General features: G+C 33.5%; 1 protein-coding gene and 1 long non-coding RNA gene across 4 annotated transcripts in view; one reads left to right on the top strand and one right to left on the bottom strand.

Annotated features, from left to right (window-relative positions):
• The window catches only part of TTC37 (tetratricopeptide repeat domain 37), an 87,274-nt gene that overhangs the window by 42,713 nt on the left and 30,353 nt on the right, over nt 1–14,208 (bottom strand). For all 3 annotated transcript variants that reach the window (XM_042990269.1, XM_007078907.3, XM_042990277.1), the window contains exons 14-28: nt 13,485–13,571; nt 13,294–13,397; nt 12,712–12,838; nt 11,635–11,814; nt 11,150–11,274; nt 9,377–9,630; nt 8,128–8,230; nt 5,509–5,685; nt 5,276–5,420; nt 5,039–5,117; nt 4,888–4,949; nt 4,721–4,777; nt 3,194–3,262; nt 1,206–1,280; nt 452–593 (exon numbers count right to left, since the gene is read on the bottom strand). In XM_042990269.1, coding sequence (XP_042846203.1) covers nt 452–593; nt 1,206–1,280; nt 3,194–3,262; nt 4,721–4,777; nt 4,888–4,949; nt 5,039–5,117; nt 5,276–5,420; nt 5,509–5,685; nt 8,128–8,230; nt 9,377–9,630; nt 11,150–11,274; nt 11,635–11,814; nt 12,712–12,838; nt 13,294–13,397; nt 13,485–13,571 — 1,786 coding nt within the window. The remainder of the gene's footprint in view (nt 1–451; nt 594–1,205; nt 1,281–3,193; nt 3,263–4,720; nt 4,778–4,887; nt 4,950–5,038; nt 5,118–5,275; nt 5,421–5,508; nt 5,686–8,127; nt 8,231–9,376; nt 9,631–11,149; nt 11,275–11,634; nt 11,815–12,711; nt 12,839–13,293; nt 13,398–13,484; nt 13,572–14,208) is intronic.
• Nucleotides 1,500–4,171, top strand: LOC122239680. Its single transcript, XR_006219029.1, has 2 exons — nt 1,500–1,620; nt 4,000–4,171. It is a non-coding gene; the product is annotated as an uncharacterized LOC122239680 (long non-coding RNA).

The following is a 14,208-nucleotide window of genomic DNA, read 5'->3' on the forward strand; positions in this document are numbered from 1 at the left end:
AAGTGGGAGATTAAACACACCAATTTTGGAATTTAAAGCATATTATCTCATTTAATTTTCACATCTCTACCATCTAGATATTATTAACTAACTCCACTTTCCAAGGTTAATAGAAGTTAAAAGAAGTAAAATCCTTGGCCTAAGACTGTAGAGAAATAAATGGCAGAGACAGAACAGCAACAACTCAGGCCCATTACACTCCAAAATGCTTTCCACTACAACATGGAAATCGGTTTTATTGTGATCATTAGGTAGCAGCAATTTTCACCACTCTTCAAAAGGCCTTATACATTTTGAAAAGGAGACTGATCATTGGAGAAAAAAAAAAAAGGCAAATTCATGTCTTAAGGAACACTAATATTTTACTTGGAATTAACTAATTTTAAAACTTCTTTCCACTGTTTCAACAATTTATTCAGATATTGAGTTATTCAAATATTGAACACCTTACCTATGTATTTACTCAAAACAACTTGTGCGGCTGGAATAGCATTCATCTGAATGATATTGTACCGGTACAGCTCAGTATCTCTGTTGCTTTTATCTTGCAATGTTGTACAGACCCAATAAGCATAACCTATTGCTCCCTCGGTCTTTAAAAATGACAAAGTTAACAAGTGAATATAAGATAATAAATATACCAATAATTATAAAACAGCAAGTTTCAATACAGTAAATATCACATCTTAGTCATAAGTCAACTGCAAAGTGTCTCTAATTAAAGAGTCACTGTGATACAACACAGCTCAGAGCATATTTAAATCACTTGCTTCAACCCTAAGTAGAAGAATCACATGGGATTAAATAAAGTGCAAAAAAACAGCCCCACCCAATGGGTTGATTTCCTTCTCTAAGCACCATTTTTAGAGATTAAACCAATAATTACCAAAGGAGTTCTAAAACACATTTGTAAATAATCAAGAAATGCCGGCCTACTCCTTATCTCATGTTGATTTTTCTCTAGGGTCTCAGTTTCTATTCTAAATGACTACTGTATCTATTGAATCCCATGTCATTTCTTCCTGAGCTTATGAAAGATAACACAAGATGAAAATGAGAAGTTCTTTAAAGATAATCTATTTCTAAGATAGAATAAAGAATAGAGACAACTGCTGTTATCAACATCTGATACCACTCTATTCATTTTCTTAACAAGAATAATACTTTATTCATGAATGAATCCTCAATAATGTTCAAATTCTTACATGCATACTAAGCTCTGTAGTGTGCCTGAAAAGATCCATGGTGTCATAACTTCCAACTGTCTCTGCGATAAGAGCCTATAAAAGGAAAAAAGAGGTTCTTAAAGTGAAATTATTTGGCAGAACCAAAGGTTTACTAGCTGTGCTTCAAAGCACAGCTAATTTATTTTCCAATCTTGGCTACTACATTCCCATGGCTCAGAGGACCAGAATAACTTGTCAAATTGGCCCTTAAACTGACAAATGCTTTCCGAATTCCCTCTGCAACCAGGCAGTGATGCAATAATCCACATAAAATTCCTCAGAACACTGATAAAGCTGTGCTACCTTCTCCCTTCCCTTTCACCCTTGATCCATTCATACTGGTATTTGTCTGGACTGGGGTTCTTAATCACACGATCATCTTGGATTCACCTGGGTAAGCTTTTTAAAAAAGGAAGTCCTTACCTCTAGATTTCTAGTTTCCACAGACCTGGAGTACAGTCTCAACATATTTATTTTTCAAAAGTGTGTCAGGAATTTAAATAATATACCTATGCCTTTAACTTTATAGACTATGAAATAAAAGTACTTTCAAGCTCCTATATCTTTTATTTAAAAATCAGGTTTTTTTTTAGTTATCATACATTACTAATATTATTAAAAAATTAATATAAAGTCTCACTTCTGTTGTTACCATTTTGATTAAATCTACCAGTTAACTCCTGAAATAAATTATTTTTAGATAAAAAGAACTGAAGGGCGCCTGGGTGGCTTAGTAGGTTGAGCATCCGCCTTCAGCTCAGGTCATGATCTCACAGTTTGTGGGTTCAAGCCTCATATCAGGGTTTGCACCTGCAGCATGGAGCCTGCTTCCGATTGATTCTCTGTCTCCCTCTCTCTCCGTCCCTTCTCCACTTGCATACACACACTCTCTCAAAAATAAACATTAAAAAAAAAAGAATAAAATACTTGAAAAATTAAAAAAAGAATACTAGGTGGCTCTGATTAGCATCCAAAATCTACTGATCTAGAGCAGTGCTACTCAGAGTCAAGTCCCTGGAGCAGCATCAGCATCATCACTTGGAAGCAGTTAGAAATGCAAATTCTTGGGCCTCCTGCATCCAACTTACACAGAGATTAGTAGTAATGCCGTTAGAGCCCAGATGCTAACCATAATTCATAGAGAAAGGAGTTACTTTTCTAACTCTGCTTCCTTCACCAATTAACTAGAATTAGATCCAAGAGTCAAAGGTAGAAAAAAAGATTCTAAACTCTGATGAGTGGTTTTCTGATATGGGTGATGCTCCTGCTATTCTCTGAACCAAAACAATCAACTACTTACTAATTCATTACAATTTCTCAACTAGAAAGACCTTGAAGACCACTCAGTCCAATCTTTTTCAGGTAAAGAAAATGAAATCCAGCAGTGATATGTTAAAAATCAGTCAGTGACAGACTCACACTCATAACCAAGTATCTGGATTCCTATCTGGCAGTACAAAACTCCGAACTTTGGGGAAGCAGAGGAAGAACACTCATAAACAAGCACCAAATCAAATATAAAGATTTTACAGAAAATGGAAAAACATAATCAAAATGATCTTTGTCGATGTTTATATTTTTGGTAAATGTGCTTTAAACAACAGAGTTCCAGGGTTTTTTAGCATAATAATGTCAGGCTGATGGAGCCCAAAGCCCCCCAAATCAAGGCTTAATCATTATAAGCTGTATGCCCATGGGCACAATACTAAGGATCTCTAATCTTCAATTTCCCCATCTGTGAAAAGACTTTAACAACCACCACCATCGCAAAGGATCAATGAAAGATTAACCGAAATAATTATATACAAAGAGACTATCACAATTACTGGCACAAAGGAAGTCCTCGTATGTTACCTGTTATCCAACATTATCATTGCTACTTATATTAACAGGTTACTTGTATCATTTTATATTAACTGGTTGTTTATACCCTAGGATTATTAATAACTATATGTTATATATCTTACTTGTCCAATCCAGCACATTAAGTAAGATGGATCAAGGGACTGAGCCATTTTGAAAGCTTCATGAGCTTGCTAGGAAAAAAAAAGGCAAAAATTAACATGTCATGTCATTTTATTAATTTAGTATTAAATTGCTTATGTTTAAAAAGCATAAGAGAAGAAGGTAAGTCAGACTTGTCAACATAAATACTTACAAGTCCAAAACTTCATTGTTTAAACACAATTAGCAACGCTTAAAACAGTGTTTTAACTACATACTCCTAGAAAACTCCTGGGTACAACAGCTCTCTCTACAGGCTTAAGGGTTTTGGTCCCCAGTGAAAGGGCAATAGGGATGCACCTCATAGTCCGTAGAACTTTTAACCAATCACCCATGCATTTGCTAGCCACAGGTTTGACAGAAGTATCTATTGCCCTCTCCTGAAGCTTAATTGGCCTGAACCAACGGCAAGGAGGTCAAAGAGACGTACCTGAAACTTGGCAAAAAAAGAATGGACAGCATGAATATGTGCTAAGCAGTGAGGAAACCTTAAAGATACCTCACTTGGACCCATTAAATTGCATGTTTATTTTTCTACTACAAAAACTTATTATATGCTGCCTTATACTGTTTTCTCAAAAATCAATGTGTGACAGGAAACAGTCTTATTTTTCTTATGAAAACAACAACTCCTGGACAGCAACTGAGTTGTACTATCATAAAACTACATTCAGAGTTTTTTAACTGAGATCTAGCTATGTTTAAATTTTTAAAAATATTTTCACATATCTTAAGATCTAACTTATATTCTCCTTCATTCTATTTACAGGCTTTTGAAGCAATCTTGGCACTGACTTACTTTATCCCTGAGAGTATTACTGAAACTATTTTAAAAGGATGATATTCAGTATAACGGCTGAAACACAAAATAGTACAGATATTCTATTATCTATAGATTTATGGAAACTACTAAACATGACCTACAAGCATGCTTCCAATTACTTACTGTATTTCTAATTCTCCAATATATAACTGTTAAAGTATGACAAATTACATTGTGGCATATAAAAGAATTAATATCCACTAAAGCCAAATCTAAATCACCCAACATAGGCTAAACTTAATCTGCTAGACATTACTAATCACCTCTTTTACTTCATCACCCCACCCCTAACACAGCCCACACAGGACTCTTCTTATACATGTACAGATAAAAAGAAAAACACCCCAATAAACCATAACAAAATTGTTCTAATCTTTAAATGAAAAACATAATTATAAATCCAAAATTTCTTCAGTGATATGAAAAGGAAAATAAATCTTACACGTTCATTATTTAATATAATAAATGGAATGCCATCAATTATCTAGCATATAGGTGAGCATACTGAATAGGTAACAATATCCAAAGTATTTCTCCACAAGAAGCTAAGCTATTACAAAGAAGTAATATTCACATATAAAAAAATCATATATAAAGCTATTACAAAGAGGTAACATTCATATATAAAGAATGTCCTTTAACATGACAAAACAGACAACACATTTACCTCAATGTTTTCATTTGCAAGGTATAAGACTCCCAAGTTGGTCCATGCAACAGGATTCTAAAAGATGTATATATAAAATTAGGTCCCTGTCTACATGGCAGCCTGAGAAAGTTATTAACATGAAATTTTGAAGTTCTTTTTCACAGACAGACACATAAAACACTCACAATTTGTTCTGATTGGATTGACTTGATGAAACAATGCTGAGCAAGGGCATAATTTCCAATACCTAAAAAATAACAGAGTTTGATGAAACTGAACTTTATTACCTGAAACAGGCAATCTTCTAATAATATTGAAGTGTTATGCAATTCTTACCACTGTAACATGAAACCACACCAAGAGCATTCCAGTATAAATGGTTTTTACTGTCGAGTCTCACCGCCTTTTTCAGACACTGAAAAAGTAAAATTAGATTAATTTTGGTATCTTGGAACATCAGTATTTATATCAAGATAAACGTGGTTTTATGTAAAAACATGATAGTATTTATCAAAAACATCAGAAAAGCTTTTCTTTTTTTAAAAGGTTATAAAAAATTTCTCAAAACCCCACCTGTAAAGATTTCTCCAACAACTCTTTAAGATCATTTGTGTTGTTGCCTGTTTCTGCTAGATGTTGTGCTTGACGGTAATAATTAATTCCGAGATCACACCATGTATTAGATGTGGACATCAGTTTTAATGCACGACCATAACACCTGTGGAAATACAAAAATAAATGTTATGTTCTGTTAAAATGTCCTAATTCAAAGTAAATGTCATTAACTAGCAAACTTTGTAAATTACCTTCCTCCAAGATGGAGGAGCTCATTCTTCTTTAATACTTGTTTTCCTTCTTTCTGACCTAGGAGGACTCCTAAAACATTAACATTTACTTTAGATGGTGAGACAGCATACAGACTGGTACAAGCATCCCCAACTAGCTTCCAAAGGCAAGACACATCAGCTCGATGCTGCAGAGCCCTAAAAAAATAAACAGTGTTTATTTTATTTTTATACTTACAAGTTATTTCCAAAAACTAGGAAGTTTATCTCTCTCATTACAATCTTGATTAAGAATTACTTCCTTGGTTAAGTGCAGTGAATGCTTTACTAAATTCTTTCTAAATAAATTACATGTTATCACTCCCTTATTAGGAAGAAGAAAGGAAGGGGGGAAGGAGAAAGAAGTGATTATTTCAAATGCCAGAAATTTTGCAAACACCTCTTTGGTACTCTTCATCATTTTTATTAGAAGTAGCAGAAATCACATAAATAAACCAATACATTTTCCAGGACCAATTCACCTTTAACTGAATTTTTTTTGAACTGTGCTGTCTGTGTTTGTCTTTTAAACAGTAACCAAAGTAGTAAAGTTGGTAGCTCTCTCTCAGTTAATTATTGTAAACTCACGTTTTTGCTTGTTGGTCTTTGGTCAAATAAAAACGACTAGTAAATGTGTGATATGTTAAATATATTTGGTGGTCCAAAGGATTTTTACTAAGACCAAGATTACCAAAAAGCTAAATATGAAAATGTGAAAACTCATGATTTATTGAAGAAATATGACTGAATGCACAAACTTAAAAGAGTAAATAAAAGTATTAATTATGGTGATAAAGGTCACCTCTTCTTAAAATGAGAAAAATCTCACTATTTCTCTTCATTTTTCTCTTCTCAAGATCTTATAAATAAAACATGACAATTTCACTTAAGCCAAGTCTCAATAACCAGCTATCACAAACAGCTATGTTACTGGCAGATGGACAAGCAGATGGAACATTTCTCATAGCCTTTTCTACTAAAAGAGTCCAGCCAAAAATCATTTTCCAGTATCTTTCTGAGAGATAAGATTAATTATTGCAGTCATCACTGAGAGCCCACTGTGAGAATCAGGAGGAAGGACAACACTATTTGTAGTTCCTCTGCTTAAATATCTTAGCATAACATCTAAAAATGACAGCATGATAGGATAATGCTAAGCGAAATAAGTCAGTTGGAGAAAGGCAAATACCATATGATCTCACTCATATGTGAAATTTAAGAAACAAAACAAACGAGCAAAGGAAAAATAAAAGAAAAAAAGAGACATAAACCAAGAAACAAGAAACAGACTCTTAACTATACAGAACACACAATGGTTACCAGAGGGGCGGAGGGCGGGAGATGAGGGAGAAAAGAGAATGGGAGTTAAAGAGTATACTTGTTGTGATGAAAAGAGTAAAATAAAATAAAATAAAATAAAACAAAATAAAAGTAAATAAAATCTACAACGTGAAAGAAGAAAATAGAAGGAGAAAAGAGAAACAGAGGCCATTTTAATAGCCTAAACTCTTTCAATAAAAAAATAAAGTATCCGTAAGGTGAAATAACTTCTATCACCTTTACACAAGAATTGTGGTGGTATGAACTTTTACATCCAGAAGTAAATATAAATTTGGGGATTATCACTTTAAGAGTTTTATATACCTCCATATAATTGGCTGTGAATGCTACAAGCTATGGGCTACCCAGAACAAAATTTCCCATTCTCAGAAAGGCAGTTTTTGTATCTCAAGTATCATCAAAGGTTCACAATTACTCTTAAATACTAGTTCAAACAAAGCATGCCCTGTTCACAATACCCTTTCCTCTTTGGAAAGATCTATATAATGTGAGACTTGAAAAGCAGCAATAAAAACCTTCGGGAGAAAAAAGGCTCAGGTTTTCTTTTCATATTTGGTTCATATTCTGGAGCAACTAAATCAACAGGAAACAGAAGAGAAGACAAGTCGGAAAAGAAAGGAAGCACAAGAAAGGTGTTTAAGAAAAAAAATTTCAAACGTATGTGCAACATGTGGACTTCTTAAAATCATCTACCACAAACAGCACTTCTACTTAGCTGGTGAATTTACAGTTCAATAAAAATACCAGGTTTACTCAAATTTTTCTGATTCCCTTAATATTACACATCACTTTTTCTTACTACACAGATTCTCTCCAGGAGCAGATTGCTCGTTTCCCCTCACCTTCAACCCTACCAAGATACCTAGAAGCGGCCCTTACCATTGAATATAAATCATACTGTTCACCGCAAGTCCTAGTTCCCAATCAGTTCAATTGGAGGTACTGGCATTTCTAGGTCTCCTGCAAGGGAACACTGATGCACAGTATTCAAGCTGCTGCTCCTCTAGCAGAATGCTTCTTTCTTCCCACCCTTCCCTATGCAGCCAGCAGGTCAACAAGAGCAAGAAACTGTATCTGTTCCCCAGTGCCACGTTAATACAATATGTCAGAATTCATTGGCTACTCCGTTATTCTTTATGTTTAATATTCTGAGTACTGATTGCTGTATCTCACAGAAAAAAATACAGGAAGATTTTCTAAATTTGGCTTTAAGATAATGCTAAGAAAATAAACACAATGAATAATAAGAATAACACTAACCAAGTAAAATATTCCAGTGCTTTTTCTATGTAGTCCACAGCTTTCCCATCAAGATAATCCACTAGAGCTGCTTTTGCCATCATAAGATGGCATTCGCCCAAACCTAAAACCAGTTAGTTTATAGTTATTAAAACACATACAGAAACACTTAGAATAAACTTTAAAAAATGTAGCGGTGTTATTTTAAAGCCACTTTTCAGAAAACAAAACTTAACGGTATTTTATAAAAATTATCTTTAAGTATGGTCTCGCATACACTTAGTACTGCTGCAGTAACATGTGCTAAAAGTGATAAAAATCTATAGAAAGAATTTCCTTGACTTTGGGCAGATTACTTAACTCTTAAAACCTCAGCCTTGAAAATGGTGATATTACCTAAATGCTATTCTCCATCATATTACTATTTATTAACTGTTGTGAAGCAAGATTTCATCTTTTTATATTCAAAACTAGATAGCAAACTACACAGTAAAAATGTAATAAATGAAACAGCAATTTCCTAAAGTACCCAATAAAGATCTAATAAACGTGAATTCTTTTGAGGAAAGTTTTACAAAATTAAAACAAAAGTTTTCAAGGCCTAAGTTATGCATTGCTTACAACATACACTATTTCTGATTTTTTTTTTTTAATGTTTATTTATTTTTGAGACAGAGACAGAGCATGAACGGGGTTGGGGGGGGGGGCAGAGAGAGAGGGAAACACAGAATCTGAAACAGGCTCCAGGCTCTGAGCTGTCAGCACAGAGCCCGACGCGGGGCTTGAACCCACAGACCGTGAGATCATGACCTGAGCGGAAGTTGGATGCTCAACCAACCAAGCCACCCAGACGCCCCCACTATTTCTGATTTAAATTACAAAACAAAACAAAACAAAAAGTGAAAAAAAAATCTTCTGTAACTTAAAAAGTAATTAAAAGGTATTGAGATATTTTGAAGATATGGTAAATTAATTACCAAAATATAACAGGAGGAAAACTCTTGTTTTAGAGATCCATTTTTAGATCAAATAGCTATCATGCTGTTTGTCTAAAAGTTAAATATCATACTACTATTGATTAACTGTTAGGAAATAAGATTTGATCTCTCTATATTCAAATCTATATAACAAGCCATATTATAAGAGGTTCATGAAAGAAGCCACTGTTGACTAAGAAGTCCTTTTCAGGTTATGAAATACATTTAGGAAATTTACACAAGGATTTTATACTCTAGTATCACAAAAGTCAAAGGAGCTATGAAAAAATTACCTTTCAAAGCTGGCACATAATCTTCTTTCTTTTTAATGATCAGCTGGTATTGAGCTATCGCCTCCTTATATTTGCCTAGGATTTGCTGTATTGCTGCAACCTTAAACACACTGTATGTGGATTCTGGGTTCAGCTCACTGGCTTTTGTGAAGGATTTCAAGGCTGTGGTATAGCCACCTCTGCTTAAGTATGCCTCTCCTAATGACTCCCAACAATTGAAGTCCTTTGGGTCTGCCCTTAATGCTGCCTGTAAACTAAAATTTCAGTAAACCGTAAGACAACTAAATGTAAAAGAACTACTTCCACATTTGACAAGACAATATAAAATAAAGAATTCAGTTGAATCACATACAACCATGGTTACTTCTATTTATCAAAGTGCTATTTAAAGCAGGTATACCTGTTCCTTTTATAACTTGAATTTTTTTATAACTTTCATATTTTAATACTAAGAAATTTTATTACAAATTTGGAATGAATAAGAATACTTTTTTGCACAAGAGCTGACCAGAATTTTCTTCCTTGACTATCTGAAAGAATCCCAGTTTCCTACCAGAATAGCTATATATCTCAGTATGCCTCATGACAATTAGTAATCTCCCACTGATCCTGTTACCAAAACAGAAATATCACAGCAGCCTAGGTATTTACATAAATCAGAAACTTTATCTTGATCCAAATATATATATATATACATATATATATATATATTTGTTAATGTTTTCACAAATAGAAGAAAAAAATAACTGTTTACAACAATTTGTTAGGTTCAGAAAAAAGGCACTTTCTAATCCTTTCTAAAAAGAAAACATACAAGGCTTATAGTTAATTGTGGGCATTCATGTTTAAGTATTCATTTTAAGTTTTGGGGGTGATTGTAGTAATAAACAAATTTTATCACTTGTAGCATAACCAAAAAAACTTATATAAAGGCTTATAAACCTAATTAAGTTGATAGATATTATAATCTCATTACTAGGAAATGCCAATGCTCTGTTACACTTCCTTATAAACAGAAAGTCTTGCCTTTTTCATTTTTTTTTGAACTGAAGTACAGTTGACATACAATATTATATTAGTTTTGGGTGTATAACATACTGATTTGAATTTTACAGACACTACGAAATATTCACCATGGTAAGTGTAATTACCATCTGTCATCACACAAAGTTATTACAATATTTTATTATTATATATTTACTATTAATTAAATATATTTTATTCTTTTTTTTTTTTTTTTTTTTTTTTAAGGTAAACTCGGTGCCTAACATGGGGCTTCAGCTCACAACCCTGAGATCAAGAGTTGCATGCTCTACCAACTGAGGCAGCCAGGAGCCTCTATTCTCAAGTATATTTCAAACCAAATAACTGAAAATGAGCTGCTCCAGATGGACTTCAAGGTGTCAAATGTATCCCCTGCCCCCAGGGGATATAAAGCATGTCACTGGAAGAACAACAAAGGTATCAGCCTTGGCTTTTTATCATTCCTTAAGTTTCCACTGAGAACCTATTACATGTACAACACTAGGAAGACTTCACTTCATTAGACTGGCTATTCCCTTAACAACAGGACATCATTTAACCTATTTTTGCATTCTCCAGTGCCTTGCAGATAATAAGAACCAATCAACTATAAATAAATTTTGCTATTTCTTCTCTCAAAATATAATCTGGAATGAGGAAACTTGTCAGGTCCATTTTGGGTATAAACAGGAGTTTAATTTAAGGAACCAACAGGCTGTCTAACAGTTTAAATATAATAAGGTGCCTTACTCAGCCACTGCTTGAGAATGCTGACCAGCTTTCAAATAGTACAGTCCGCGCCTCAGCCAGGCCCATTTCGCTGTTCCAGCACTTGCCTTTTGAGTTACTGTCGTTAGGATGGCTAAGGCAGTTTCCTTAAAAAAGGAAGAAAAGACTGATTAAGAAAGACTAATATTAGAGATAGTGAATATCATAAAAATACAGACCACCTATGTATAGTACCCAAATATACTTTCATCTACCACTTTTGATTCTTTAAACTTATACTAGTTTATACTGAACTACAGTTTCAACAATAAGTGAGGAGTGATGTAATGTCTGTCAATGAAAAGAAAAGTTTCTCCATAAACAGTGGCAAAAATATTTCTATTGTACCTCCAAAGAAAAATTTAAAGAAATAATAACTTCCAAGTATACAAATATAAAAATATTTCTATTTCTATACTCAGGATAAAAAGAAAAAGGTATTTAACTTATTAGATTATTAGACATACCATCTCTTCAAGCTCCACACTTAAGTCAACTGCTGCAGCTCCAGATTCAGCATCAGTATCATCTAACTCAAACGCTTTCCTGTAACAGCCACGGGCTCTGTTTTTATCTCCTACCACATCTCTGTAGTAATGACCTAAATAGCAGAAAACTTTGCCCATGTATGTATCCAGTCTGGCAGCCTTTGAAACAGAGATGGATAGCAACACAAAATTAAAGTTTGTTTGAGTGGGTCTCTTTAAAAACACAAAAGATAAATACACAGATTAAAAGAAAAATGGAACACTTTCATTAAACATAGAAAAAGATGCCAACACGTCCTTTAATGTAAGATTTAAAGCAACAGGAAACCTAGTCATCACTGCTTATAAAAAACAAGTACAAAAATATTATTTCTTTATTAAAAAGAAATGTGAAATTAGAGTTATTATTATATTCACCCTCTTTTATGCATCAAGGTAAGAATGTGACACTGGTACTTGTTAAACATTTTAAATATGAGAAATTATACATCTGGAAGTATACATGGCCATAAAACTACAGTAGAAATTACTTAAAAACAATAGTCTTTTCCAAAGATAATTATGTCTCATTTTGTATAATGTCTGTTTCTTACATAAGTAACTTTTAGGGGTGCCTGGATGGCTCAGTCAGTTAGGTAGCCGACTCTTGATTTTGACTCAGGTCATGATCTCATGGTTGTGGGATCAAGCCCCACATTCTTTGTGCTAAGCATGAAGCCAGCCTGGGATTCTCTCTCTCTCCCACTCTCTCTGCCCTTCCCCGGTTGTGCTTGCTCAAGTGCTCGCTCGCTCTCTCACACTCTCTCTCTCTCTCAAAATAAATAAACTTTAAAATATAAAAAGTTAGATAAGTATCTTTTATATTTTTATTTTCTCCTTACCCATATAACATTCTCACAAAACTTATGTGACAGAGATCAAACACCAAAAACTTCAGTTTAAAAAAAAAGCAATTCAACAAACAGTAATTTTAAGTACCTAACTTATAAGATTATTATTTATGATTTTACAATGAATCCATTTCAACTAAGAATTAAATAGTAGCACATGTTTTACCTTTAGAAAGTGAGTAAGAGCCTTTGTTTTATCTTTTCTTGTTTCTTCACCCATGAACCAATATGTTAACCCAAGTTGGTAATGATATTCAGCAACTTCAGCATCTTTCTCAAGAGCTCTCTGGAAACTAAGTCACCAAAGGGAAGTAAAAAGATATGCATACACACAATGTAGGAAACTTAGTTGGGACAAAGTTTGAGTGATTCAAAGATGCTAAACCAGAAACAAGTTATTACTTTATAATTTAGATTATAATGAGAGAGGAAATTATTTGAAAAGGAGTTTATAAAAGCACATGGCCTTTCAGCTTAACCAATGTGCTAAGTGTTTAGGAGCACACACCAAACATTATATATGCTCACTGACCATTATGATCAGCTAGTCAGAATTCAAATCCATCTCAGAGAATTTTCTCACAGGTACTGCACTACATGCTAAATACATTTCTTAAAAATATTCACGCATACACAGATCAAATTTATACACAATGGATCTGTATCAAATCCACACATTTTGAATTTTTGAGAAATATAATAAATTGAGATATGACTAGATCTACGAGCAATCTATATGTATTTTTACCATTTCTCTGCTTGTGGATAGTCCTTTTTGGTAAAATGAATCAAAGCCTCCAGGGCATGAACTTCAGCTAGGTCAGGGTAAGAAGAGAGAAGGTCTTCCATAATCTACAAAGTAGATATCTGTCAATTCCTTATTCAAATAAAGTAACTTGTAACTTAAAAAAATTCCCAGTTTGAATGGAAAAAACCAACCTTTGAAGCTTCCTCTAATGAGCCTTTATTCAGATAGGCCAAGCTTTTAAGAACCAAAAGTCCTGGGATATTATTTGCATCAGAAACCTAGAAAATGATTGTAAAGAACTGCTGTTAAGTCTCTTTCAACACAGATCATCAATATTTGCTTTTATTAAAGAATGACCATAGAAGAGCACAAAATAAAGACATAGTGATTTCTATCAGTATGAACACATTCATTTTTGTAACTTTTTATTAGAGAAAATTGCAAATGCATTTCAAAAAATTAGAAAATAGTATAATAATCCCACATATACTCATTATCTACCTTCAAAATTAACTCAAATCCAATCTTTTCTCATCCATATCTACACTCAATTCACTACACACCTGCTTAGATTATCCCAGATAACTTCTCATCAATGCTTTAGTACGAATATCTAAAAATTAAGTTCATTGTTATATAACACAGTCATACTACCATTATAAACACCTAGACAAAACCAACAATACATCCTTAGTATCATCAAAAAAATTAGCAAGTGTTCAAATTTCTCAGTTGGCTCAGAAAATATTTGAATAATTCATTTGTTTTAATCAAATCCGAATAAGGTACATACATTTCAAAAGGCTGATATGTCTATTAAGTCTCTTTTAATCTATAGGGCTCCCTTCCATTCTTTTTTCCTCCCTCACAATTTAACTGTTGAAAAATATGGGCCAATTGTCACAGTTTTCACAC

The sequence above is a fragment of the Panthera tigris genome, chromosome A1, assembly GCF_018350195.1.
Source record: "Panthera tigris isolate Pti1 chromosome A1, P.tigris_Pti1_mat1.1, whole genome shotgun sequence".
Taxonomy (NCBI): Eukaryota; Metazoa; Chordata; class Mammalia; order Carnivora; family Felidae; genus Panthera; species Panthera tigris.